A 24,953-nucleotide genomic window follows, 5' to 3' on the forward strand; every position below is an offset into this window, starting at 1 on the left:
TGAGATTTTTCTCCTTCGCAGCAGCCTGAGGGCTGTTAGCCTTGATGACGGGCGGCTCTATGATGTCCCCGAAGGTATCGGCGCTGAACCTCTGTGTCAGCAGTTCTCCAGCTTTGCCACCCTGGCCTCAACAGACGGTGCTTTGTGCCGGGCACTCGTGGTCCATATGCCTGTGGGACGGGTAATAGTGTGAGTGTATATAAGCACTCAGAACAGTGTCAGATCTTATTTGTTATCATCCAACTGGAGGATATAAACAGCGTAGGTCTACCTGACAGTCCCACGCTTCCCTGGGGCACCTCGCAGGCTTCCTGGGGAGGCTAATCCTTCCACAGATGTCTTTCTGGCCGCTTTGCCTCTGTAAAAGATGCTAAATGATCAGCAGGCAATGAAATATTCATCCTCATTTTGTCCATGCCTTTTATTAAAGTTCATATAATCCAAAGAGGCTTTTAAATGGCCTGTGACTTAATTTATTCAGTAAGGAGTTCAAGCAATAAACAGGCTGTGTTTTGGCCTGACAGTGATGTTTTTCTTTTTACTGTTCTAATTTGCGGGGATGCCTGTCTCTTACTTGAAATACTGAAACTGCATGTGCTCTTTGCTGAAGCTCTTGTACCTTGGCTGCCTGCTCACTAAATTGTCAAATTACTAATGAACCTGCGCTTTTCTCTCTTAGAGCCACATTCTGCCCTCAGCTGAACTTGCTCAGTCTGGGTTGCTTCAGAGGTATTTCACAAGTGCAATTTTTGTCCAGGTTGCTTACAGAGGTCTCGCAATATTGCATCTGGCTCTGTTAATTGTGTGTAATTTATGCATAACTCTTCCACCGAGAATCCTTTCAACCAGTTTATATAAATCCTCCATCAGTCAACTCTTATATACTACTCATCTCTGCAGAACTTGTGCAAAATGGCTCTTTTATTACTTGTTTGGGGAATAAAACCCACTTCAGTAGCACAGGTTGACAGTGTAGCATGATTAAGTCGGTGGTAAGTAACACTGGAAACGATATTAAGTGACAGAGCAGCAATGTTTCCAAGTTGTTTTCTTACATAGCAGCACAAATGTTGATGTTGGATTGCAATATCATATCATCGGTACTGATATACGAAAGAGGTATCTGACAGCCTTTGGAAGACCTTATGTGCAAGTTTTCCCAGATGAGCTGCAAACCTATCTGGGCATCTTCGAAAACTTCTAAAGGGATTTCTACTCATTTTGGGCCTCTTGGACTTGGTCAATTAGAGAAAATATCTCTGTATAAAAAGAAAACGTATATTCTGAAAGTAAATTACGAACATATGTTTTGGCTTCATTTTCCATTTTCTTCAGAGACAATGAGTACTCTCTTTGCCGGATCTCTTCCTGCATAAATCACTGCATATATTATATGTCTTAAACTTTCAGGGAAGATTAACAGTTTAATATTCTCTGATAGCGCGTGTCTAGTTGCAGGAAAACACTATGCAGGAAGCTAGAAACGTGCTAGAAGTGCTCTGTTCTATTAGCGTATTTAGTGGGTTAGGTGTGTCGCTGAGGCCGGTGGCTCATTGCCCCACGCGCGTATAATGAAGGAGGGAGTGCCTTGTATTTGCAGTATTTGGAATAAGGGCTTTGGCAGTCCAGGGGAGGAATATGGAGAGAAACAAGTTTGGGGAGAATTCAGCTGGACTCAATTTTTCTGTCGGTAAAGTCAAGTACAAAAAGGGGCAAGAAGTTTGGACGCCACAAGGTGTGTGGACTGATGGGTTTTTTGACAACCAGTCTGGATGAGCAGCTGTTCCCCGGTTATAATGAGCTGTCTTAAAAATTAATGCTTGCCAACATGTTGCTGGAGGTTTTTTAGAGCAGGTCACAGACTGAGAAATTGCTATGCTGATGTACACAGTAGAAAAGAAGATATTGCTGTCTAAATCCTCCTCCTTTTACCACCAGAGAACCATATTTTAGAAGATGTAAACAAATGTGTCATTGCTCTCCAAGAAAAAGATGTTGATGGTTTAGACCGCACAGCTGGTGCGATTCGAGGACGTGCAGCAAGAGTCATTCATGTTGTCACTTCTGAAATGGATAACTATGAACCTGGAGTCTACACAGAAAAGGTGTTGGAAGCAACAAAGTTACTGTCCAATACAGGTAAGACTCAGTTATTCCAAAATGCCTAAATTCGTGTTGCTCACAAGTGAATGGGCAGATGGATATTAGTGCACCTGTGAAATCTGTTAAAGACTCGATTTACATACTATAAAGAAAATTAGTGGGAGTTATTTGCAGCATTGATGCAAAATGAGAAACATAATTTTGCTTTGTTGACTGGCTTAAAATTGAGCAACGCTGAAGGTCTGCCTGAATAGGATTGCTGTTTCATTGACTGAGCTGTAGAAAGTTAAAATATTGGGCAATGAGTCCTAAATAGTGAGTCTGGGTTTAAAAGTTAGGCTGATTGTATTGCGTTACTGTACAAAGCTCTGTAGTTGTACAAGATCAGAAATTAGTGTTTCTACTGTGTTGGTCCACTGCTAGCAGAACTTGGTTCCTAGTAAAGTAACTCAGACCTGCCTTGGGAGACAGGTGTTGAGAATCAAAATCAGCCCGGTATTTGGTAAAAATGAAAGGATGTAGATCAGACTTTTGGGTAAACTTTATAAAATTTTTAATAACTTTTGAAGAAGCATTGTAGGTGTTAGTGCCGTGCCTTCCCCTTCCTTCCCCCCTGCCCCCAAGCAATAAATCACGACGTTTCCTTTGGACGAGCTGTTAACATTCATATGGGGAAGGAATGGTTCGAGTTCAAAGAGGGCTGGTCCAAGGATAAGTTGGTTTGTTTTGTTTTAATTACAACTTTGAAGAATCAAGGGTGACACTGAAGAAATGAACAGACTGTAAATGGGTCTGATGCTCTTTCTGTGTTTGCAGTGAGTCACTGAAATACAAAAGTACAAACTGCCCTATTCAGTGGCTTTTTTCTCCTTGTCCCCTAGAAGGGTATGATAAAATTTAAAACTTTTTACTGTGTAAAGGGGGCAAAAAAAAAATAGCACAGCAGCAGAAACTGAAATGGAGGTAAGACTTGAGTGACAGTATTTGTGGTCTTTTTTAACAAATGTTTCAAATTTACATGAGACTGTTGCACAATTTCCATTAATAGTTAATAATGAGGAATACATATATCTTTTATGGGAGCACGGAGCAAAAAACATTATTGGAGTGGGGACTGACTGTAATTTTGCATTCCAGTTATGCCACGTTTTACTGAGCAAGTAGAAGCTGCTGTGGAAGCCCTAAGCTCAGACCCTGCTCAGCCAATGGATGAAAATGAATTTATTGACGCTTCACGACTGGTATATGATGGAATTCGAGATATCAGGAAAGCTGTATTGATGATTCGAGTGAGTTAAACTTACTTAAACCTCTTTCTGTTTTTTCCACTCACTTTACCTCCCCTTTATTGAACTAAAATGCATCAGTTCTACTCAGAGCAGACAGTGTAAGAATTTCAGTAGTTCATATTAATGTTTTGAACCTTAAAAACTGCTAATCACTCAGTGGAGTACTTCAGAAGTATGTCTTGACTCAACTTCATTTAATAAATCTGAGCATCAATGATAGCCAGATGTGTGATGCACAATACCCTTAATGCATCTTTTATAATATCGTGTTAATGCCTTGCTTATTAATGTGCTAAAATTCGTGACCCTTGATTTAACAACAGTAAATGGATTTTTACTGTAGCTGCTTTTTGATGGTTTGAGAGCTTAGAAATAAAATCTGATTTTTCTTTCGGGAGTAAACTTGAAGAATTAATAGTTGGTGGCAAATGGGTTTGGAGGAGTTCAGCCTCTAGTCCTCTACTTGTTGCTACAGCACGTGATGAGTTGGGCGAGTTGGGTAACGTGGCTAAATAGGGCCTATTTCCCAGAAACTTTGTCTCTTCCGTGCTTGCGCCTCTCAGGTGCAGTTGGCGTAACTTGAAAGTCCGACTTTGCGGTAGGCTGGGCGGCATTAACCAGGTAGCAGCTATTGTGTGAAGATGCAGAAGGTCTCCTGCAGTTCTTTGAGGGGACACAGAAAAGGAAGTCCTGGTTGAGGCTGACCTATGGGCATACGTCGTGAATCTTCAGCAGGATAAAAGTGGTCAGGAGCCAGGCACAGCAAAAACAAATGTAGAAGGTTTATTCTCCCCGGCCCCGTGCAGCTCTGACTCAACCATAAATGCTTTTCAGATAAACAGGCTTTCAGTATGTTAACCATTGCACATGCATTTTGGTGATAAGTAAACTGACAGCGTCTAACCCCGGGAGGTATGTGATTACAGTAACCATTGCAATATTATCTTCCACGTTTGGTGCTTAAAGCAATGAATCAGATAAAGAAAAGTTGAAAAACACTTATGTGCTCCCCGGAGAATTTGATACTTACACTCGGGGTTGATAGACAACCAGTGTTAGATGAAGATATCAGTAGCCTCCTGCTATGCAGATAAACTAATTTTATTTACCCCCTGCTAAAATTCCTGTTATGCAGAACTTGGAAGTACGTCTGCCAATTCCATGCTGTCAGCAATTAGCAGCGCTGGCAATGCCAGGAAGCCTGACGTTTCCCTTGTGCCATGTGCGTGAAGTCAGGATGCCGCGGCTTTACTGCAGCTGCCAAGAGCTAACAGCACACACACAAAAAGAAAAAAAGGGGGAAAAAAAAACAGTTAAATTGTTAGCATTTGTTGATTTGTTGTCCAAAGGGTTTGTGGAACCTATTTAGAATAAAAGTGAGATATCAGACCATCACTTCTTCATGGCGCTGTCTCAGATGGGAACGCAGAAGGAACCACGCTCTCCAAGGAATACTGCTAAGCACAGCCACTGTAAAGCAGCTATTGCCATTGAAACTGTGCGTGGTGGCACTTGCTCTTTGCAGAAGTTCACTCAAACACTTAATTTTTGTGTTTATGTAGTATATTTTCAAAACTAAAAGCTTCATATGGCTGCAGATTATTAAAACAAAGCTGTTTTCTCCCTCATCCCCAGGCAATCTCTCATCAAACCCCAGTGGAGTTTTTGCTCTTGATTACAGGCCGAAAGGCAAAATTACATTTTGCATACCCCGGGCTGTTTGTGGGTTGCGATGGGTGGGAAGAGAAGGGGGCTCGAATATCCTGAACAGATCCTAAAAGTGCAGCAGAACTGAATTTCTTCTTTCTTTTTTTTTTTTAAACATCCCAGTATTTCCGTGAGAAAGAGCAGTTGGTAGTGGTTAAGAGCATTATGCAGTGGTTACCAAATGATGCCAAAGAAATGATGACAAATTATGAGATAAAACTTGAAGGAAAAAATCCTTCATGTTGTTGCTTCAGAAGCTCCTCAGGAGTGTTAAACTTTGCGTATTACTTGCATGCTGCTTGCCTGTGTTAGGTATTTAGGTAGTTCAGTACTTTTTTTTCCATAATGTGGGTCTGTTTTACAAATGAGCCTGCTCTGGGTGCCGCAGGGTGCTCGTATCAGGCTCTGTTTCGCAAGCGAGAAGCAGCTGTGCAACGAGAACTTGCACCGCGAAGGTTAAGCCGCCGTCTCTGCCCCAGGTCCTGCTCTCCCTGCTTCGGTAGCTGTGCCAAATAGGATGTTGGATATCGAGAGCGGGTGTCCTCGTGCTGATTTTGTGGATATACTACTCCTCGCAGAGGCACGGAGAAGAGGCAGTGCCTGAAATACCCTAGGTTTGATGGCTGGCGTGCTTAGCCATCTTTGGGTTTTGGCAACTATTTTGCATAACCATCTTTAATTTCATTTGTCTTGCAAGACGTCTATATGGCAGAACACATTTGTAAAATTGAAGTTGTAGGAAAGAAATCTGTAGACCGGGGAGTTTATTTGCATCTTATCTATTAATCATGATTTCCTGCATTTATCAGTCAAGTTCTTTGTTGATCCAGCTCTGCAAAGCTGTCACGAAGTGCCACTCTAGGCAAGGATGCAGTACTTTAACAAACAGATGTTGCTTAAACTTGATAAGCTTTACAAAAATTTTGCCAGCTACAGACCGGCGGTAGCAAAAATAAAATCTAGGCAAGCAGGAACTAGGTCAGGTGTGTTTAGCCTGCAGCTTAAAAGCTGCCTCTTCCTAGCTAAAATTTTAAGCTTTTCCTGGGGGTTAAGAATAAATTTTGATATATTGTATCTGCTGTTAATTTGGTAGATGCTTTGGTTCATAACTGTCCTAAAGAGTACATCTGTGGTTGTGAACCAGGCCTTAATTTTAGCTTCGAGGTGTCAAGTGAAGCTATTACATTTAACCAATTTGCAAAAGAAGCAAATTTTTTGTATTAAAAAAAAACAACCTTTTTTCTGCCTTTCAAATCCTGAGTGCATTAGCGTCCTCTGACAAATCTCAAATGTTCAGTTAGTGGCGTGTAATTTTGGGGGATCCCTGTCACATTTTATCACATTTTATCGCGTGAGCAGTCAGGCCTATATAATCTAATGTTTTTATAAGCTGGATACAGTGCTGATTTACCTTTTTGTTGAAAGTATTGAATAATTTTTTCGTTCACTTATTTTCATTCTTTCTGCTCACAAACCATCAGTCGTGTTGATTCCTAGAGCCATGAAATCCGTTCTTTGACTCTTACTGAATTACTTTTATACCCAGACTCCCGAGGAGTTGGACGATTCTGACTTTGAGACTGAAGATTTTGATGTCCGAAGCAGAACAAGTATTCAGACTGAAGATGATCAGCTCATTGCTGGACAAAGTGCAAGGGTAAGGAAAAAAAATTATGTATTCTAAACCTGAGCCTCCCCTTCCCACCAAGAAACGGTTCAATTTGCTTTGAAAATCCAATTTAAGTTTTACTTCTTTTCTGGTGAAAATGTTAGGTCAGAAAACTGATATTCTGTGTTTTCTGTCTTCTGAAAAGGAAGTTAAGCAAAATGCAGCATCTGGTGGTCTGATGGTCATCAGCAACATCTGTGTTTTGGATGTTCTGAAAGATCGAAATCCTTTTAATACGGATGAACGACTTCATGCTTCCCTATCGCGGTTGGTGTAGCCACCGCCACGTTGTTAGGCAGATGGGTTTCTGCAGGGAGATGTGGGGAAAATAATTCCGTTGTGCTAACAGCATTTTCAACAGGCAAAGAGTAATTTTGTGGGCAAGAAATAGATGCCGCTACGGTTCAGGCATTTTTTGACAAAATGTCTTTTCATGCACGTGTTTGTGCCTGTTAGGCCACTGAACAGTTAATCAAGAGGATGTTGAAACCAGCTTCAAAATAAAATAATTTAAACTAATTTCGTTTCCTATGACTGTTGAAAATGAAAGCATTGATATGCAATATTTAATCATTAATAGGTGAAAACTTACAATAGGTAAAGGCTGTTTTTACTTTAATGTACCAGTTGTATTTATTTGACATGTTTCATTCGAGATCAATAGCAATTTATACTCTTGGGAGAATGCCATGAAAGATTTCTTGTGAAAGCTCTTCTAGCCTGAAACCAGGCAAGAAGTAGTTAGTCCTTATTTATCAAACTTGCGGCACATTGGCTTTGGAATTAGACGAGCTGAGAGTATTTTTTATGCTCTCCTTTCTTGTACAAGCAAGCTCTATTCCTGTATTCCCTTCCCCCCTTTTATTTAAATGCAAACGTTTCTAATTCACCTCTTAGCAGGGCTGCTCCCAGATGCTTTTTCTTGCTGAAGACTTCTTTTTGCCTGCTCCTGGAGGCTTGAGTGCTCCTTGTATTAATGAAAAGAAAGGCACTGAGTCTCCCATATAGGCTGTGGGAAAATATAGGATTTTATTCAGGAGTAAGAGCAAACGTTCTTTCTTCCTATTTTGCCTTACTCTTTCCTCAGTAGCATGTTTAAAAAAAAGTGGATTTAGCTTTTTGCACGGAAGAGTCTGGTAATATTTGTTCTGTTAGTTGGAACAATGCAAAATACCCATGTAGAGCTTCCTTTTAAAAATCCTGAATTTTGCAGAAATGGCAAGTCCCTCTTCTTCGTGCAGTTTTTGCTCGAGGGAGGGTCAACGTGGCAAACTTGTTTGGAGTCTTAACAGTTTTAATAAGCAACTGCATGTGTTGCAGGTATCAACCTGTTTTTCTGGGCACTCTTTATGTTCTAATGTTAATAGATAATTCGTACAGCAGAAGCTTCGGGTTGAGAGGGAAGAAAATGGTTCTGGAAACCCTCTAGATATAAAGATTGCTGTTAAAGTTTTATCCCCATCTACATGACTTAAATTGGTTATTAGTGAAAATGTTCCAAAAAGCCATATACAGGTGACTGAATAAGGCTATGGGAGAAAACTGTGTCTTTCAGGCTATTATGGCTCAGCTCCCTCAAGAGCAAAAAGCTAAGATTGCTGAGCAAGTAGCAAGCTTCCAGGAAGAAAAGAGTAAATTGGATGCTGAAGTGTCAAAATGGGACGACAGTGGTAATGATATAATCGTTCTGGCAAAACAAATGTGTATGATTATGATGGAAATGACGGACTTCACCAGGTGAGCCTTTTTAATTTGTGCACACATTACCTGCTCTCAAAATTGGCTGAGATGGTGATCTTTCCATGGAATATGTTGCAAGTGCTCTTACGAGTCTTATTTCCTATAATTTCCATTTAAATGTTACACTATTAAAGTTTGTGTGTTAGCTCAGAAGATGCTTTACTATATTGTGGCTGGGTGGTAATAACTGTTTAAATTGATCTGCAGATACACGGTGACTATTGCCTGTCATTCTTCCTTTCCTAAGGGTGATTCTTGTCCAAAGAATATATAGTTTTGTTCAGTTCTTTATAGCATGAAATTCTATGGGCTTCTCGGTACTACTACAGAAATAGTTCCTAGTACTGCTGTTTGCAAGAAGAGGAGAGGTTTGCTAATGCCTTCTGAAATTCATTTACAAGACTTCATACGAGACTGGGTTTCAGGGGTTGTTTTGTGGGTTTTTTTTTTTTTTTTTTAAACTTAATGTTGCATTTCATGAAAATTACAGATCTGGCTTCTAAAATACTACCTTTTATAATTTTTAGGTTGCTCGAAGCAGTAAATTTTAAGGTGTTTTTATTTCTACATTTAGCCTAAATATGGGGAGGGAGCTAAAGGGGAATTTACTTTAAAATGAAGGTGCTGTAATGGTTATGCTCAGTGACCTGCCTATTTCCCTGCAAGAGCCCACCTTACCCATGCAGTTGGGGTAAGGAATCACTTGCAATACAATATGAAATAGAATAAGCAGAGAAATATATTGTTCGCTCTTCTGTTTGTTTGCTGCTAGAAGGTAGATTTTGTTCTGTTTTGCAGAGGTAAAGGTCCACTAAAAAATACATCAGATGTGATTAGTGCAGCCAAGAAAATTGCAGAGGCTGGGTCAAGGATGGACAAGCTGGGACGAACTATTGCTGACCACGTAAGTCACAGTTCATTTTCTTAGGTCTCCAGCACAAATGAGCAGTAGGAGATCATTCAGTGCTGCAGACATGATGAGTACAAGCATATTTCTTTAGTTTTGAAGAGTGTGTGTGCTTTTGTTCTTTTTTTTTTAACTGATTTTTCTGGAATTGTTTGCTCAAAAACTGTAGCCTCTTCTTTCTAGCTGCTCTCCTCACACCCCAAACAATATAAGCAGTTAAATATGTTCAGTAGTAACGCTAGCAGCTCCTTGGCTTAAACTGAGGACCTTGCATTTTACGGTAGCGATATGACAACACTGCTTCATGCCACATAGTATCTAGGCCAGTTTCTTTAACTGAACAGGACTGAAACTGAATTCGTGTAGCTCTTGTCGTGCTCAGGATATGCCCGAGCACCTTGCAAAGCAATGACAAGGCCGTGAAGGCAACCCAGGAATTACTGCCTATGACCTATTGCACAGCCTGTTGCTTTTGGGAGCAAACTTTTTAATATTACCGATTTCTAAAGGCTTCCTAAACTGAACAGTGAGACTGTCAAAAGTCTCCGGTGTTTTGTTGCTGCCCAGTCCCCGTTGCCTCCATTCCTGTTGGTGTGATGCTCCCGTGTTACCCCTGCTAGGAGACTCTGAACGAGGCACATAGTGACCCAAGTATTTTCTACGTCGTCGCAAGCTATTGCGCATGTTGTTATGCCAAATGTGCCAAGGTATTTGAAGGAAATTCTGTAGGATTAAATGAGCGTTGACAACTCAGGTTTTTATGTCATGCGTCTGCCTGTCCTGTGCCACTTCTGAAACTGGGCTGGGCCAAGCAGAAGCGCCTTTGGTCTCAGTCCGCACCCAAATTGCCGAGGAACATCAGCATTAGTGATGGTGTTCTGTACTCAAGAGAGACCCTGAAATGCAAGTATGTCAAGTCTGAGGTACATAATTGCCTAAACTTTATTTTATAGAGCTGTAGCTTGCTTTTCAGGCTTTCTCTGAATGTAAATTTGTAATACAAGTTTTCAAATAAAGCCATTTCAGTGTGGAAGTAAATCTTTGTAATGCAGATCTCTCTTAAATGCTTCATCCGGAGGATGTTGTGTTCGCCTTAATTTATTAATGATACAGGGAGAAATCTTCTAGGAGGAGATAAAGTTGAAAAGCGTTTTTAAAACAGATTTATTTGCTATAGCATTATGAAAACCGTATTTCTGGAAGAATCAGGTGCCACTGCTAGATTAGGTAAATCAAGCAAGGAATAGTTTTTATTGTAGATCTTAGGGTAAAGGTTTACAGTACAATGCGGGATTTTTGGTTTCAGGGTTCTTTTAATTCATGTGTTTTAGGCAAACTCAGTGTAAAGGTTTTTCAGCATGGAGCCGTGCCAAAATACGGAAGACAGCGCAATGCTTGCTTTTCGTAAAAGTAAAGTCCTTAAAGAATAAACACAGGTTTGAAGACAAATGTGATCGGGGATGTAGAGTTAGTCATTTAGGCAAGAGTAGAGCTTTTTTTTCCCAGACTCCATACACGTCTCGTACTTTCAGCTTGCATATTTCATTAGCTAAGCTTACATACTCTTTAGGAACTTGTAGTAATCTGTTAATGCAGAACTATCTGACAGGTAACGGAAGACTTGTAATGCAACTGTTTCGGGGCAGCACTAATGCTCTTCCATGCCTAGTACGGGGCTTTAACAAATGGGTGCGTTTCCGTGTTCTCTTAACCATGTGGCAGTAGGTGAGTCATGACCTCTCGTGTTAGTGTGTCAGGAGATCCTAGCTCCTGCTGCCAGACAGTTTTATAACACATTTCCTTTGAAACCACAAAAGCTATTATCCAAGGTATTTCAAGCCTGTTGAAAAGTGTCTAGCCATCAGCCTTCAGATTTTCCCAAAGGTATTCCATCTTTTGCTCAGAGAAGCAGTCTGCTTACTTTGAAGGGGGACTATCAAGAAGTTGTGAGTGCCGCAAAAATGAAAACGATTTGCCGCAAGACTGATTCGCCATATATATATTTTTTCTACTTTGAAATGCTTACAAAGCAAATGAAATGCTTCTGTTGCTTTTAGCCTTTGGTAGGAGGTTATATCACTATCTGATCATAAAATTAAAAGGAGCTGGGGGGGAAGCTTAGGCATTGCCCCATTTCCCAGTGAAATGTTTGTCTCGACGGATGTCAAGGATTGATCCTGGATTCGAATCGGAGCAGCCGACGTAGCTTTCGCCAGCCAAGCAGCACGGAGGTTTTATCAGCGTCTCGGCAAGATTTCTAGGTACGGGCGACTAGAGGCGGCCGACGAACGGGAGCGGCGAGCGTGCCGTAGCAGTCCTGGGACGGTTCCTCGCCGCTGGAGCCCGGCCAGCTCCTCGGGCCGGGAAACCGGGCAGCGGCCAAGGCCAAGGCACATGCGAGGGAGCGCGAGAAGCGCTCCTGTGGAGCGGCGTAGAGCACCTGCTCACCGATCCTTCTCCAACAGCTATCTGCTGTTTTCCTGGTCTGGGAATCCTCCTAAGCTAGCTCTTAATACTAGGTTTTGTGGCTATGACTCTCATAGGTTAAACAGTAACGTAATCTTTTTTAATCAGCGTTGAACTTGTCATTTCTTTTTCCTAAATGTTTCTACACAGGAAACGACAGGGATTATGCAGGCATATGCAGGGCCTTTTGCTGATGCTATTTTTTATCTCGTGTTACATCTCTGCTCAACCTTCATCTGGACTGCAGCCTTAGAACTGAAATCTCTATTCTGCTTGTGTAAACAGTACGGGATGTGGTTTTCCAAGTGACGGCGTATATACACACAACGGAACAGTATTTCCTATTCCGTTCCTTACACCACTAATGTTTTGTTGCCTTCTTCAGCCATGGGTAAATACACAGCAGTCTCCTGCCTTGAAAATGTCTTTCCCTAAAAGGTTTCAGTCAACTGTGAAAGCTCGAATTGTTTAGCGTTCCTTCTGATGGGTGGTATTGTGCATTTGTCAACATGCAATTCAATCTGCTCGCGGGCTGCTCGTTCACTTTGTTAGATGAGCTTTCGGGGAGATGGAAAGCGTGCTCCAAAATGTTAATTTCAGCTTTTCATTAGCTCTTTGGACAGCGTTATTTGTGGACTTCCTCTAAAACATCTCGTGCTGCTGACTAATATTGATTAGCTTAAAAAATGAACCTGCAAACTTTGCTGCTTTGTTATGCACGGCTTTCACTTCACTGATGGAAACAACTTACCTACGTAAGAGTTGCAGATAGTTTGGGGTTTTTTTTTTCATTAACCTTGGGAATAAGGAGGTGACTTCTGTCAGCTTCCGAACCAGGTCAGATGCCCGTAAAGCTACCTAAATCGCTATAGCTTGTTTTACACGGCCTGGTGTTCTTTTGACAGCATGCCAAAAACCCTCTCCTAGTGTATCGTGCATGTCTCCGAGTACTGTTTTAAAGAACAGCTCAGCAGCCTGCACGCAGAAGTGTCTCTGTGCAACACAGTGCAGCTGCTTTATCTTTGCTGGGCTGCAATACCATGTGGCCTTAAAAATATATATATATTCTAGCCCTGGAAAAAAAAAAGGATGAACGTTTTTCTTAAACTAGCCATACCTTCAGATCCTCTCCGTTGAGCTGGAGAAGAAAGCTAATGGCTACCATGGCAGATGAGTTAGTGGCTGGTGTGTGAAGCAAATGCTCCTTATTTGTGAGCCCCTTTTCTGCGCCCTGGAGCTTGTGCAGCACCATGTTGTGTTCTGGTAGATTCACTTGTTGTGGCTTTTGTGTTTAAGGAATTAGGTTCCTACTTCCAGCTTGTAAGGCCAGACCTGTGGCTAGTGAGAGAAGGTCCGGGATGAGAATTAGGGAATTAGGGGTCAGACTGTACTGCTGGTGCCTAAGAGTGGATCTTTACCTTTCTCTGAAAAGGAGAGGTGAGCCTATGTAGTTGTTTGCAATAAACCTAGGTTTGAGTGAAGCATCAAGCTGCCACATTTGAGGTTACTCCTCCAAACATACTGTGCCTGTTATGAATCTTCATTAGACTGTCTGGTGTCCTGGAGCAGAGAGTCTTGGAGGTGGGATGGTGCCGGGGAGGGGAGTATTTATAGGGGTCAATTCCCATAGACTGTATGGATCTCTGAATTTCAGAAAAATCTGCTTCCGTAGGAGCAGCAAGCTTATGCCGGGGCGCAGAGAAGTGAGTGCCGCCTAGAGTAAGGCTTTGCTGTCTTTTATATCTAACACTGGGCAAGTTGCTGTAGCCGCTTATGGGTTCTGTGGAGTTTTTGGTGCTCGTCGTGAGACGGACGGGGCCGGGCTCAGAACGAGCGGTGGGTCGGACGTGCCTGCCGTTAAACTGCTCTGCGGCTCGGGGCCCCCAGCGGCACAGCCGGGAGGAGAAGAGCCAAGGGTGGAGTGCCCCGCTCGCTCTGGATCCCGGGTGCGATTGCACGTGTGTATCAGGGTGCAGGAAAGCCTGCGTTTAGCTATCCAGGGGCTGCGTGCGAAGTGCGAGGGGAAACTAAAGACCCCCAGTGCTGGAGCTCTTAAGAGTTTCTGGGTGAGGTGCAGTGAGCTAGAAAGGGTGGAGACCAAGACCTGGCTTTGGTCCTCTGCCTTTCTTTTGTCTGTGCACCCAGTTTAATTCCTGATATGCTGTTAGAGTGCAGAAAGTGAAGTAATATTTGACACAGTATTGCAAACCTTAGAGAAGAAAGCTAATATTCGTTGTGAGGCCGATCTGTGCTTTGCATAGAAGACCTGCGAATGCACACTGGGGTGATGATAAGATGGGCTAAGCGGCCATTTCAGAGGAGGAAAGCAGCATGTGAACTTGCAGTGCAGTACGACAACTAGTCACGTGTGCTCCAGGGTTCAGATTAGGCTTTAAGCAATGGTTAGTTCGACACAATACAATGTTGGGCACGTTGACCCTAAAGCTCGAGGCATCCTGATGTGCACGTCATAACTGGCTCTAAACTTTGTGCTTTTGTCAGCAGATGCAGATGCTGTCAGTCGTGGTGTCCTATACCTGTAGGACGTCAGAACGTAACCTGTCAGACCTTCATATCCCCTCTGTATATAATACAGAGCATCTCTATTGCTCTGTAGCTTCTGACAGTGGGAACAGACCCAGACTGGTCTTGACTTTGTTGTTTTGGGCCCTGCCTGCAGCACAGCCAGCGAAGTCTGGAGGTCGGGACGGGCCTCCTGTCCAAGTGCTTGCCCAGTTGTGCAGTGTGTTTGGTGGCCCACGCTCAGTTGCTGGCTGAGCATGGCATGCAGGTCCTCTGGTTTCCTTATCATCCATGTGAGAGACTGTGGGCAGAGGATTTGCGGAGTTGGGCACAGCAGCTGCTTCTCCTTTATTCACTAGTCTCGATAAATTCAGAGCATGCCGGGAGATCTGCGATGGCCTTTTATACTTTGCAGAAGCGATGTGGCCACCATGCTCGTTGCCATTTTTGAAGATCCTGAAGGACTGGCGTGTGTAGTAAAGGACTTCCCATAGCCTTTTTGTCTTCTGTTTGCAGAGCCCGTTCCGGACTGTAGCTGCCCCTCAGCTGGGCTTCTCTTGTTTTGATATCCAGCGTGAGACTGACTCATTAATCACATTACCGCTCTGTGCTGCAGGGCAAGCGATGGTCCTTCATTTCTGCCTGTACAAGATTTGAGAAGACAGGTTTCTGAACTGTAGCACAGTCTCTGGCACCTATGTAGTCTTTCAGTTGCAAAGCTAACAAAGTTACTTTTATCTTATGGATAAGTGCTTCAGCAAGCGCTTGAAAATTTATATTTCATGCCTGGTGAGGGATCTAGTTCCCGCACTGCTAAAAAATGTGAGCAGAAGTCGGGAATATTTATTTTGCAAATCTGTTTTGCAGGATATAATTGAGTAACTGTTGGATTTATCATTTGCTAGTTTAAGATAATAGATGTATTTAGTTATGATCATGTATTGCTCAGTTGTCTTACGAAAAGCAAAACTTACCAGAAAGTGAAATGATCTCTGAGTGCATTCAGTATTACAAAACATGGTTGTCTGCTTTATCAGCAAATGCCTTCTGTTCCATACTTATGAAGTAAAACCTCACCTTTGTATTTTCAGTGTCCGGACTCTGCGTGCAAACAGGACCTTCTAGCCTACCTGCAGCGCATCGCACTGTATTGCCATCAGCTGAATATCTGCAGCAAAGTGAAGGCCGAAGTTCAAAACCTCGGAGGGGAGCTGGTTGTGTCTGGGGTACGTGTGAGCTGTGAGCTGTCCATTCACGTGTTTTGTCGTCCGAGGGAAACAATTATTCCACTCTAAGCTTTTATGCTAAATATTATAGACTATAGATAAGGTATCTCTTGGCTTTCAGTCGAAGTTTTAATGCATGCAAACTTTATAGTCCTGCCGGCCCTGCACGCGTGGCCTCGTTGTTTTTGGAGGAAATGCTTACTGCTCGAAAGGGCAGGGAAAAAAATACAGGCTTTCAGTTTTGCTTCCTCAACGGTGTTTGTAGACAGGTTCACTTTACCTTTATGTAACCTGCCATTTTTTTTCAAAGACTGGTTTTTTTACTTTTAATGAGGTTAAATCACTTTAATCGGCATGCCTAAACCCAGCCCATGTTTCTGTACAGACTCTGAACATGTCGACTCTCTGGCCCTGTAGTTCTCCAGGGATGTTAATATTTCAGAATAGCTATACCCTGAAGAACACAGGGGTTTTTAATGGCTGCGCTGTTTCGTGACAGCTGAAAGCTGCCGTAGGCCAGCCTGCTTCCTTCCTTCTGCCATTGCTTAGCAAATAATTTTGTATCTTCACTGTCCTTCATGAAATGCTTCCTGGAATCTGTATGATGGATATTTTGGGGGGGAGGGGGGAATGGAGCTCAGTTCCTGATTTCTTTTGACGTATTCTTCCTTGCAGTAGACAGTTATGTTTGATCACTAGTGCTTTTCCCCATCCGTGTGATGACTGAGGTAGGGGGTTGGAAGAAGGGACAAAAATTTTGGGTAGCCCAGTATTGCTATCTGAATCCTTAAAAGCAAATGGAAAAATCTTACCACCTCCTGCCATTTAGATATTTCAAATGCTTCAACTGTTAGCCTCCCTTTTCTTAATGAACAATCCAGAATTTAGTATTGGCAGGAGTGCTTCGGAAGAGGAGTAGCTGAGGGACGCCTGAAGCAAGCGGCTGCAGAAGCGGTGACAGTAATGTGCCGCACTTGCATAAGCTTAGCGCCTTCGCCGGGGAGATGGGCTGCTCTGCTCCACCTCCTCCCGCTGCCTGTCCCACATGCTCAGCTTCCCAGCGCCCGCGAGCGGCGCCGAGCGGCACGAGGCGCAGCGACACATGTTCCAGCGCGTCTCCGTTGCATGCCTGATGTCCTATTATCTGTACGGCTGAAGGCATCACGCTGTCAGAGAAGTAGATGTGTCATTATGCAGCAATACGTGCTCTAGGGTTTTACTGCAGTTACTCAGTGTCTTCCAGATTTACATACCCTTCCACCATAAATTAGTTATATGAACAGGCTAGCATCTGTACTGTAATCTGCTGGGTTTATCTGTTCGCTGTGAATCTGCCCGCCGGGGGTAAGTATTAAGCTTCTATCAGATGGTCAGATGAAGATTAGCAGATGAAAGCCTCTGCTTGTATCGGCTAGTCCGGGGACTTCATCTGTCTAAAAGTAGATTTCTCACGCTGCACTGAGTGTTAACACCCTCCCTGTATACAGCAAGAATTTAGTCAAAACAGGGACTGTAACCAAGGCAGTAAGAGCTTGCACCCTAGGTAACCTGGCAATTTGTTTAGAAATGCACCTTCTTGCCTTCATTGCTTTTAATATGATTCTCCCTGCTGTGAAGAGGCGCAGAAATAGTAAAATGCAGTGAAAGTGTTTTCCAGCGCAATGGCTGGGGCAAGGAAAGCGGATGAGCCTGGTTCGCAGGAGGACACGCTGCAGCTCGCAAAGACCTACCCGATCTGCCCCCGAGGCTGTTTTGGTACTCAAAACAGCTTGGAAAGGGAGGCACCAGCGCAGAAGGAAAGCAGCCAAAAAGCCAAAACCCCTGCTCAGTCTGCTCTGCTGCTAGAGGAGCAACAGCGTCGAGACGTTCCCCCAAATCTTCCTTAGACATATGCGATACTGGAATTCAAGTGTAGAGAGGCAGCTCAGTTCTTGTGTAAGCCGAGCATAGAGAAAGCTGAAATCCTGCCAGAAATCATCTGGCGTTCGCAAGCCGGAGCTCCCCTGAGAGGCCTGGTCTTGTCTGTGGCAGACGAGGTGGTGCCAAACGTGCGTAAAACGGCGACGGTGGCCTCTTCCATTGGGAGCGCTGCCTGCGGTGGAAGCGGTGCCGCCGCTGGCGTTAGAGGTTGAAACATTTCCTGAGCGGGACTGGGCTCAGTCCCTCCTTTTGCCTGCGAGCGTTTAACCCCCAAACGCCTCGCTCCCAGGAGGAAGCTGCAGTCACCAGAGCTGGCGGAGGCGTCCTGTGCCGTTTCTGGTGGGGCTGGACTCTTCAGCCGGGGGCAAAAATCATCGAGCGGGAAAACAGCTAACGGAGCGGGGGAGCTGGTTAAGGCTTCGAGCTAGGAGGAGGCTGTTTTTGGGTGCTAGCCCTCCCGCCAGGACCGGATGATGCATTCTACCTTTACGCAGCCCCTGGTTTAAACGGGGAATCCCGCGAGCAGGTTTCGGGCTGGCGAATGCGTGTCGGCACCCAGCAGTTGGTAGCGCCGTGACGCGCAGGAAGCAAGTAGTGAGTTTAAGTCGACTTAACGTTCAGTTTTACAGCTTACTTTGCTAATTCAGTTGCATAGGTGCAGTTGGCTCGAAGCAGGCTCCCACCAGCCTGTGGGAATCGAGGGACGTTAAACCAGTATTATAGCGAATCCGTAAGGTGTTGGTTTCCCTGGCTGTCTATAACTCCCAGACCCAGTATCTGCCCTCACTTTTGCAAGTCGCATCTAGTCTTTTTCTTTCTTTTTTCCATTGCGTTTCCACATGCTGTTAGTTCTGCTGTTACCTCTCCAGATTGCAGTCCCAAATGCCGAATTACAGCTTAGCGTTCACGTGAGAAACGGGCATTAATTGCACAGGATTTTACCGGGGGAACCCTCGGCGTCCCTCAGAGCCGAAGGGCAGGGTGGCGGGCTCTGGCTTTTCGGCTTTGAAGGGGTCTCTAGATGCCGTCGTACGCGTCCAGCGTACGGCACCGGCATCTGCCAGCTTCCCGGGGAACACCTGAGTGATCCTCCCGTCTGTCACGTGCCCCCTTCCTCCTTCCTGCCCCATTTCTGGCTCTTCCTCTCGGCCGTGCCCTGAAGCCTTGGCAAACACATTTATTTTTCTCATGTTAATGCTCCTGTCCATCAAGAACCACCTCAGAAGTTGCTTCAGCCCTTGTCTAAAGATACAAGTCCATTGCTTCCTTTTTATTACAACTTAATATTCTAGTATGATTTAAATATTTATTAATCAGTGATTAAAATGTTACCACAGCTGTATAAATTTCATTAGAGAATAAGCTGCTGTTAAAGCTTAGTCACTAAAGCAAACAGGGGTGTACAAATCTTTTAGATTGCCATTAATATGGAAAAGGCACAGATAATGTGCAAGTGTTGCTCGCTCTTTTCTCTTGTGGCACAAGTCATTTTTTTACCACTTAGTGTCAAAAGAAAAATCTTGCCTCAATTTTGAAATACCAGATTACAAAAAAAAAAAAGGGAAAAATCAATCTTTGAGTATTCTTATGAAAAAACTCCGGGACTATCATGCTTTCTGGAATACTGTCTTGGGTTTGCCTAGTTCTTACGGTACATGACACTCGTGTGTGTTAACATTTTCCAGGTGGACAGTGCGATGTCTCTTATCCAAGCAGCCAAGAACCTGATGAACGCCGTGGTGCAGACGGTGAAGGCTTCCTACGTGGCATCTACGAAGTACCAGAAGTCGCAGGGAATGGCTTCCCTCAACCTCCCTGCGGTGTCCTGGAAAATGAAGGCTCCAGAGAAGAAACCCCTGGTCAAGAGAGAGAAACAAGACGAAACGCAGACGAAAATCAAAAGAGCATCCCAGAAGAAACACGTGAATCCCGTGCAGGCTCTCAGTGAATTCAAGGCTATGGAAAGTATTTAAAGAGGTTTCTGTATTGCTTATTTTTCCCTTTAGTCCACTACTGCTACTTTCAGAACTCTACTTTTAATATTCTAAGGATTTCCAAAAGTTTACTATTCCTTAAAATGTATTTACTTAATATAATTTTGATAACTTTGTTTAGATTACGTGGGGAAATGCTCAAATTTATAAGTCCTATCAATAGAGCTTCAGCCTGCAAAAGTGTGTTAATTTAGATTGCTTTTAGATTTCTGGGGTATATTTCTAGCTGAAAATTATTTTGTATAATCTTGCTTTAAATAAAATATTCTATAACCAAAGAGGATTTTACAATAACACTAATGGTTAACATTGCTAGTTGAATCATGCTACACATCCAGTGACTGCAGTTTTTCACTGTGATCAAGAGGGTAAAATTAGACCTTTTCACTCGGTAACTGAAGTACTGCTGTATGTATTAGCGCATCCCTGCTGGGGGTGGAGAGGGAATGAGCTTTACGTGCTAAAACGAGTATGACAATACAGCAAGCGCTGGGTGCGCTGCCACAACCTTATGATCACGATTGAAAAACATCTGCAAAAACCATGCGCCGCAGCAGACGCTCCTAGGCGGAGGGCGTTTGATGGGCTCGAGTTGGTTTGGGGGCGGCCGGGGGTGGCGAGGCTCCCGGAGGAGGGGGCCGAGGCAGGAGGAGGCTGCGTTTGGATGGTGCTTCGTGGCGCATTAGCTGTGTCTTGCCGCTTTTCCGAGCCCCCGCTTGGGCTGCGATGAGTCATTTCCAGCTAAGCTTTTTGTATAGAGTATCTTCAGGTGACTTTGCAGCAGGTCTTTCCTACGGGTTTTCGCCTACGTTTCCGAAGGGGGATTACCCGGAGCAACTCCAGTAAAACCTGTAATGCATCATGAAGAAAACCGATTCCTTTTGTATGACGCAAGACAAGGATTTTAATGCCTGGTTACAAATTACTAATGTATTTTGCTGCAGGACACTAATAAAGTTGCTTTTACCAGCCGGCGTATTGTGGTGCTGTGAATGTAGCGTGTTTCCAACCCACCCGGCCCCCCACCGCCCCGCATTCACATGCAGATCGTCCTTGTGCTCATTGCTAATAATTGCCAGGCATCCTGCCTTGGGCTCGCAGCGAAACCCGGGCAAATAATGTTTATTCAGGCTGCAATTTAGACTATACGTTATTTGTGATAACTATAGCTACAAGGTATAATTTTGCTGTCGTATTTAAATTTTATGAATTCCGGTGTGTTTTACACTTACCAATAAAAAAGTCCACTATTCAAGAAGAAGCACCTGGGCAGGTCAAAGTCTTGTTTGCTGTTTTTATAAAGCGTACATTAAAAATGGAAAGCGGCCTGCTCTGTATTTAATGTCTTTAGCTGCAAGTAAATCTGAAAGCCAGTCATTGGCTGTGTTTAAGTTGTAGTTTGATTTATCTTGATCAGCTTACAATTTAGTATAGCTTTTTAAAAAAATAATTTGAGCTATAAATATATTCAAGATTATTGGTAGCATGCTACAAAAATGCTGATGAGAATTAAACTAAGTCAGTTCCTAGGATATTTTTGCAGAAGTTTGACATTTTCAAGCATTTCAGCCTCTTGAGTATGAAAGATAAACAGCTGAGTTATATAATAGTTTTCATTTGCCTGTAACATCTAAACGTGCATCTGCTTAGAGGGTAAGCTAATGCGCTGGCCCCACGGGCTTCCAAGGGTTACCGAAATAGATAGGCTCTATATCTTACTGTACTGTATATAACTGATGTCCAGTTTTATACCACACAATTCTTTCTTTCTATTAAAAAGTTTAAGTGTTGCACACCCTGGGCTGTTCAGTGGCTCTCTTCCAAATAGGTACATTGCTCCAAAACAAGCAAGCAAACAACAACAAAAAAAAGCAAAAAAACCCCCCAACCCCCCAAAAACTGTTAGCTTGAAAAAAGTAAATTAAGATGTACAGAAAAATTTTTGTCATATCTTTTAGATAAATGTTAATGTATTTTGTGCTATGAACTTTTCAAGCACATCAAGCCAGCAACCGATTAAAGCACAGTTTCACTGGATTGAAAGATCAGTTGGAAGCCCAAATGGAAACTCCCTCGTCAGGAGGGCGACGGCAGCGGGAAGACGACTGTGCACGAGGGGAAGAGTTGAGACCTGGGTCTTAAGTGCCCCAACTGAGATTTAAGGGTGCCCAAAATGTCAGTCTGTCTTTATAAAGAAAATAAACCCGCTCAGCTGCAGCCCAGCGCAGAGGCCGCCTGAGCGCTTGCACAGGGCACATCAAGGTTAAAGATATAACGGAGGCAACGTCTTTAATTGCTCTGTTTAGTAATGCGTTGTCGTCGGCCCATGGGAAAGCAAAACCCTATGCTGCCAAAGCAGGGGGAGAATTAGGAGTAATATTAAATCTGATTTTCAGTTTCTGCTGCAATATAAATAGCTGCTTCGTTATCAATCCCGAGCTCTTGTACTGCCGCCGTTCACCCGAACGAGCCTTGTCTAAACACGCGCCATACACACCAGCTTAGCAAAGATCTGCTTGTAAATCCAGGGCAAATTGCTGGCTTACTTGCTTATAAATTGACTTGACATCGGTCAAGCAGGTGAACTTCGTTAACTTTATAGTCGCCTGTTGTAAACAGTTCTTAATTGTATAAATCAGTGGACGGATCTACATCACTAAACAGGGCTTTTTCGGCCTATTTGAATGCGGGTAACTTTTACAAACGGACTAAAGCCTGATGGGGAAAAGCCCCTGTACTTGAAAGGGGAGCAGCAGCGTCAGATAACTTTGGTTTTAACCAAAACCTCCCGTGTGACGGCGGTAACACGGGGTGCAGCACTGGGGGTCGGGGTGGGAGCCGGCGCGTTTCACACGGGAGCGAAGCGGTGCCTTCCTCGGGGAGCCCATCGGCAGGGACCTGTCGTTAGTGCTCGCTGTCGTTAGGTGCTGGGGCCCGATTGGTGCCGTTTGCTGCTGCGCGGCTGCTGGGTGGGCGTGCTAGTCCTCTAAGCGAAGAAGTGAATGAGCACAACTGAGGCAATTAAAAAAAAAAAAAAAGTGTAAAAAGAAGTGTAAATACACGGTGTGAAAGCTTTTGAGGCGTGTTACCAGCTGGTGCGAGCTGCCGCGAGCCCTCCTTTCCCTCATCACGCTGCCTGCTCGCCTCGATGCGGATGGCTGCCTCCACGCGGTCTGGCTGATAGGAGACCAAATCCTCGCCGCCCTGTGCCGGGCCTCCTTGGGGGTCCGGGCCCCCGGGTCGGGGAGGCCGAGCAGCGACAGCCCGGCACATTGGCCTTTCCTAAAGGGAAATGGTGACCTGAGTCCACCTGGCTGCTAGCAATATGGATGTGCTGGATTGCTCTCGCTGTGCAGCGTTAGCACCGGGTAAAACAGTACCCAGGGAAAGGGGGACGCCGATTCCCGGTGCCAGCACCGGTTTTGGGGATGGTTCCCGCCTTTGGGCCCATCGGAGGGGACATGAGGGACAAGTTAACCTGAGTTAGCTTCAAAGTGTATTATTAGTTAAAGCACATTAAATCCCCTAGTAGCTGCTCTGGCGCAACACATTAAGTGGTCTTAATTCAATTCAGCAGTGAATTAAGGCACGTTGAGTTTCTGCCACTGTAATTGCTTGAGAAGGTTTCCCCAGCGAGCTTTAATGCAGTTTGCTAATGCCTTTTACGCTCAGCGCTCGCTGTGCGCCTGGGCCGGCTTCCCTGGGTGGCAGCACCCGCAGCCCTGGCAGCACTTGCAGGACGTGCGCTGGGGGCGAGGGCAGCCTGGGGAGGGGGCTGGTGCTGGTGCCAGCACCAGCCTCGACACAGAGTCTCCGGCTGTGGCACAGCAGTGGGGCCGATCCCAGCGCTGCTCCCGCAGCTGGAGCTCGCGGGCTGGGTAATTGGCCGTGGTTTAGTCACTGTGCTCAGCGCTCGCTGGTTCCAGCTAATTTGGGTTAATGGGTTGCACGCGCCTTCGCCACCAAAGGGGGTTTTATTAGGGAGCCTGCGAGCGAGCGGTGACAGCAGGGCAGCGCCGGGCTGGGGGCAGCACAGCAACCCCCCGGGGGGGGGGGGGGGGGGAACCTCCCATGGCAGGAGCAACCCCTCCCCCCCCCCCCCCCGGGCATCAAAGGCCAGGAGCCCCCTGCCCCCCCCATGACAGGGCCTCCCCCATGGCAGCGCCCCCCCCCCCCCCAAGTAGGGGGCCCCCTCATGGCAGGACCCCTATGGCAGGGACCCTCACCCCCCCCCCCCCCCGCCAAGCTGGGCCCCTCTCCCCCCCCCCCCAAATGGCAGGACACCCCTACCCCCTGTCAGCCCCCCCTCCACCTCCCCCCCCCCACCAGCAGGGTTGAGCAGCCCGGGACGGGGCCGTGCGGGGCCGCCGGCTCGCGTAGCCCCGCGCTCGCCGCTGACCCGAACCGGCGCCGCCCCGCGCCGGGCGCCCGGGGGGGGGGCAGCAGCAGCCGTGGGGCGGGGGGGGGGGGAGGGGGCGGTGACACCTCCGCCCGGCCCCGCCCCTCCTGGCCCCGCTCCCCCCCTCCCCCCTCCCGGGGAGTCGCTCCCGGGCCCGCAGCGGCTCCGCGGCCGCGCAGCGCTGAGAAGCCGATTCCAGGGCGGCGCTGCAGGAAACGCGCCCTGGCAGCAGCCGCAGCGGGGTCCGGGCGCTGCTCCCACCAGCCGGTCCCGGGTGGGGTTGTTTTTTTTTAATTATTTTTGTTTTTATTTTTGTTTTTGCCTCCTTTTAAGCTTACGCTCTTCCTCCGCTCCGACAGGCTGCGGGAAAACGCCGCTGGGCGCCGTCACCCACGGGCCGGCCCGGCCCGGCCGCGCGTCCCGCCGCCTTTGCGCGGCCTTTCCCGGCTGCGGCGCGAATAACCGCGCCCGGCCCGTTGTTCGCGTCCGCCCAGCGCGCGGCGGGGCCCGGGGCGGCCACGCACCGCCGCAGCCGCTCGCGCCCCGCAGCCTGCAAAGCCCTGCGGGGGGGGGGGGGGGGGGGGGGGGGGGGGGCAGAAAGGGCAAATCCAAGCTGCAAGTGCTGTTTTCCCTCCCACTGCTGCCAAGCGAACACGCGCTGGCCGGACGCGATGCAGCTCAGGAGCCGCAGCAGCGGGGCCCCAGGGCAGCGAGCGGCCTCCTGCCGCCGCAGCGGCTCTGGGGACACGGGCGCTCCCGGGCCGCGGCCGCCCCTGCACCGGCTGCAGGACGCGCTTGGAAAAAGAAAAGCCCCTTCCCAAGCGAGAGGTGGCCGCTGTCCCCCCTGCCCCCCCCCCCCCCCGGCTGACATCTTTTCCTAGATCAGGTTTATTTTTTTTTTAAAACCTTGCCTTTGAAACAAAACCCAGGCAGGGCTGGCTGGGAAATGCATTTCGGGGGGGGGGGGGGGGAAAGCTTTTTTAATCCCAGCCTGAAACAAAACCCAAAAA

General features: G+C 45.9%; 1 protein-coding gene and 1 long non-coding RNA gene across 2 annotated transcripts in view; one reads left to right on the forward strand and one right to left on the reverse strand.

Moving 5' to 3' along the window:
- CTNNA1 (catenin alpha 1) overlaps positions 1 to 20,515 on the forward strand; it is a 119,979-nt gene extending 99,464 nt beyond the window's left edge. Inside the window, exons 12-18 of the mRNA XM_067305168.1 lie at positions 1,939 to 2,139; positions 3,241 to 3,392; positions 6,646 to 6,756; positions 8,324 to 8,505; positions 9,307 to 9,412; positions 15,496 to 15,630; positions 19,236 to 20,515. Of these exons, the coding sequence (XP_067161269.1) occupies positions 1,939 to 2,139; positions 3,241 to 3,392; positions 6,646 to 6,756; positions 8,324 to 8,505; positions 9,307 to 9,412; positions 15,496 to 15,630; positions 19,236 to 19,523 (1,175 nt within the window). The 3' untranslated portion in view covers positions 19,524 to 20,515. The remainder of the gene's footprint in view (positions 1 to 1,938; positions 2,140 to 3,240; positions 3,393 to 6,645; positions 6,757 to 8,323; positions 8,506 to 9,306; positions 9,413 to 15,495; positions 15,631 to 19,235) is intronic.
- A 1,854-nt stretch (positions 20,516 to 22,369) lies between these two features.
- Positions 22,370 to 24,337, reverse strand: LOC136993362 (uncharacterized). The gene is made up of 3 exons (XR_010885655.1): positions 24,282 to 24,337; positions 22,634 to 22,826; positions 22,370 to 22,556 (listed from the first exon to the last, which is right to left on the reverse strand). It is a non-coding gene; the product is annotated as an uncharacterized lncRNA (long non-coding RNA).
- Between the last annotated feature and the right edge of the window lie 616 nt (positions 24,338 to 24,953).

The sequence above is a fragment of the Apteryx mantelli genome, chromosome 14 (genome assembly GCF_036417845.1).
Source record: "Apteryx mantelli isolate bAptMan1 chromosome 14, bAptMan1.hap1, whole genome shotgun sequence".
In the NCBI taxonomy this organism is placed as follows: domain Eukaryota; kingdom Metazoa; phylum Chordata; class Aves; order Apterygiformes; family Apterygidae; genus Apteryx; species Apteryx mantelli.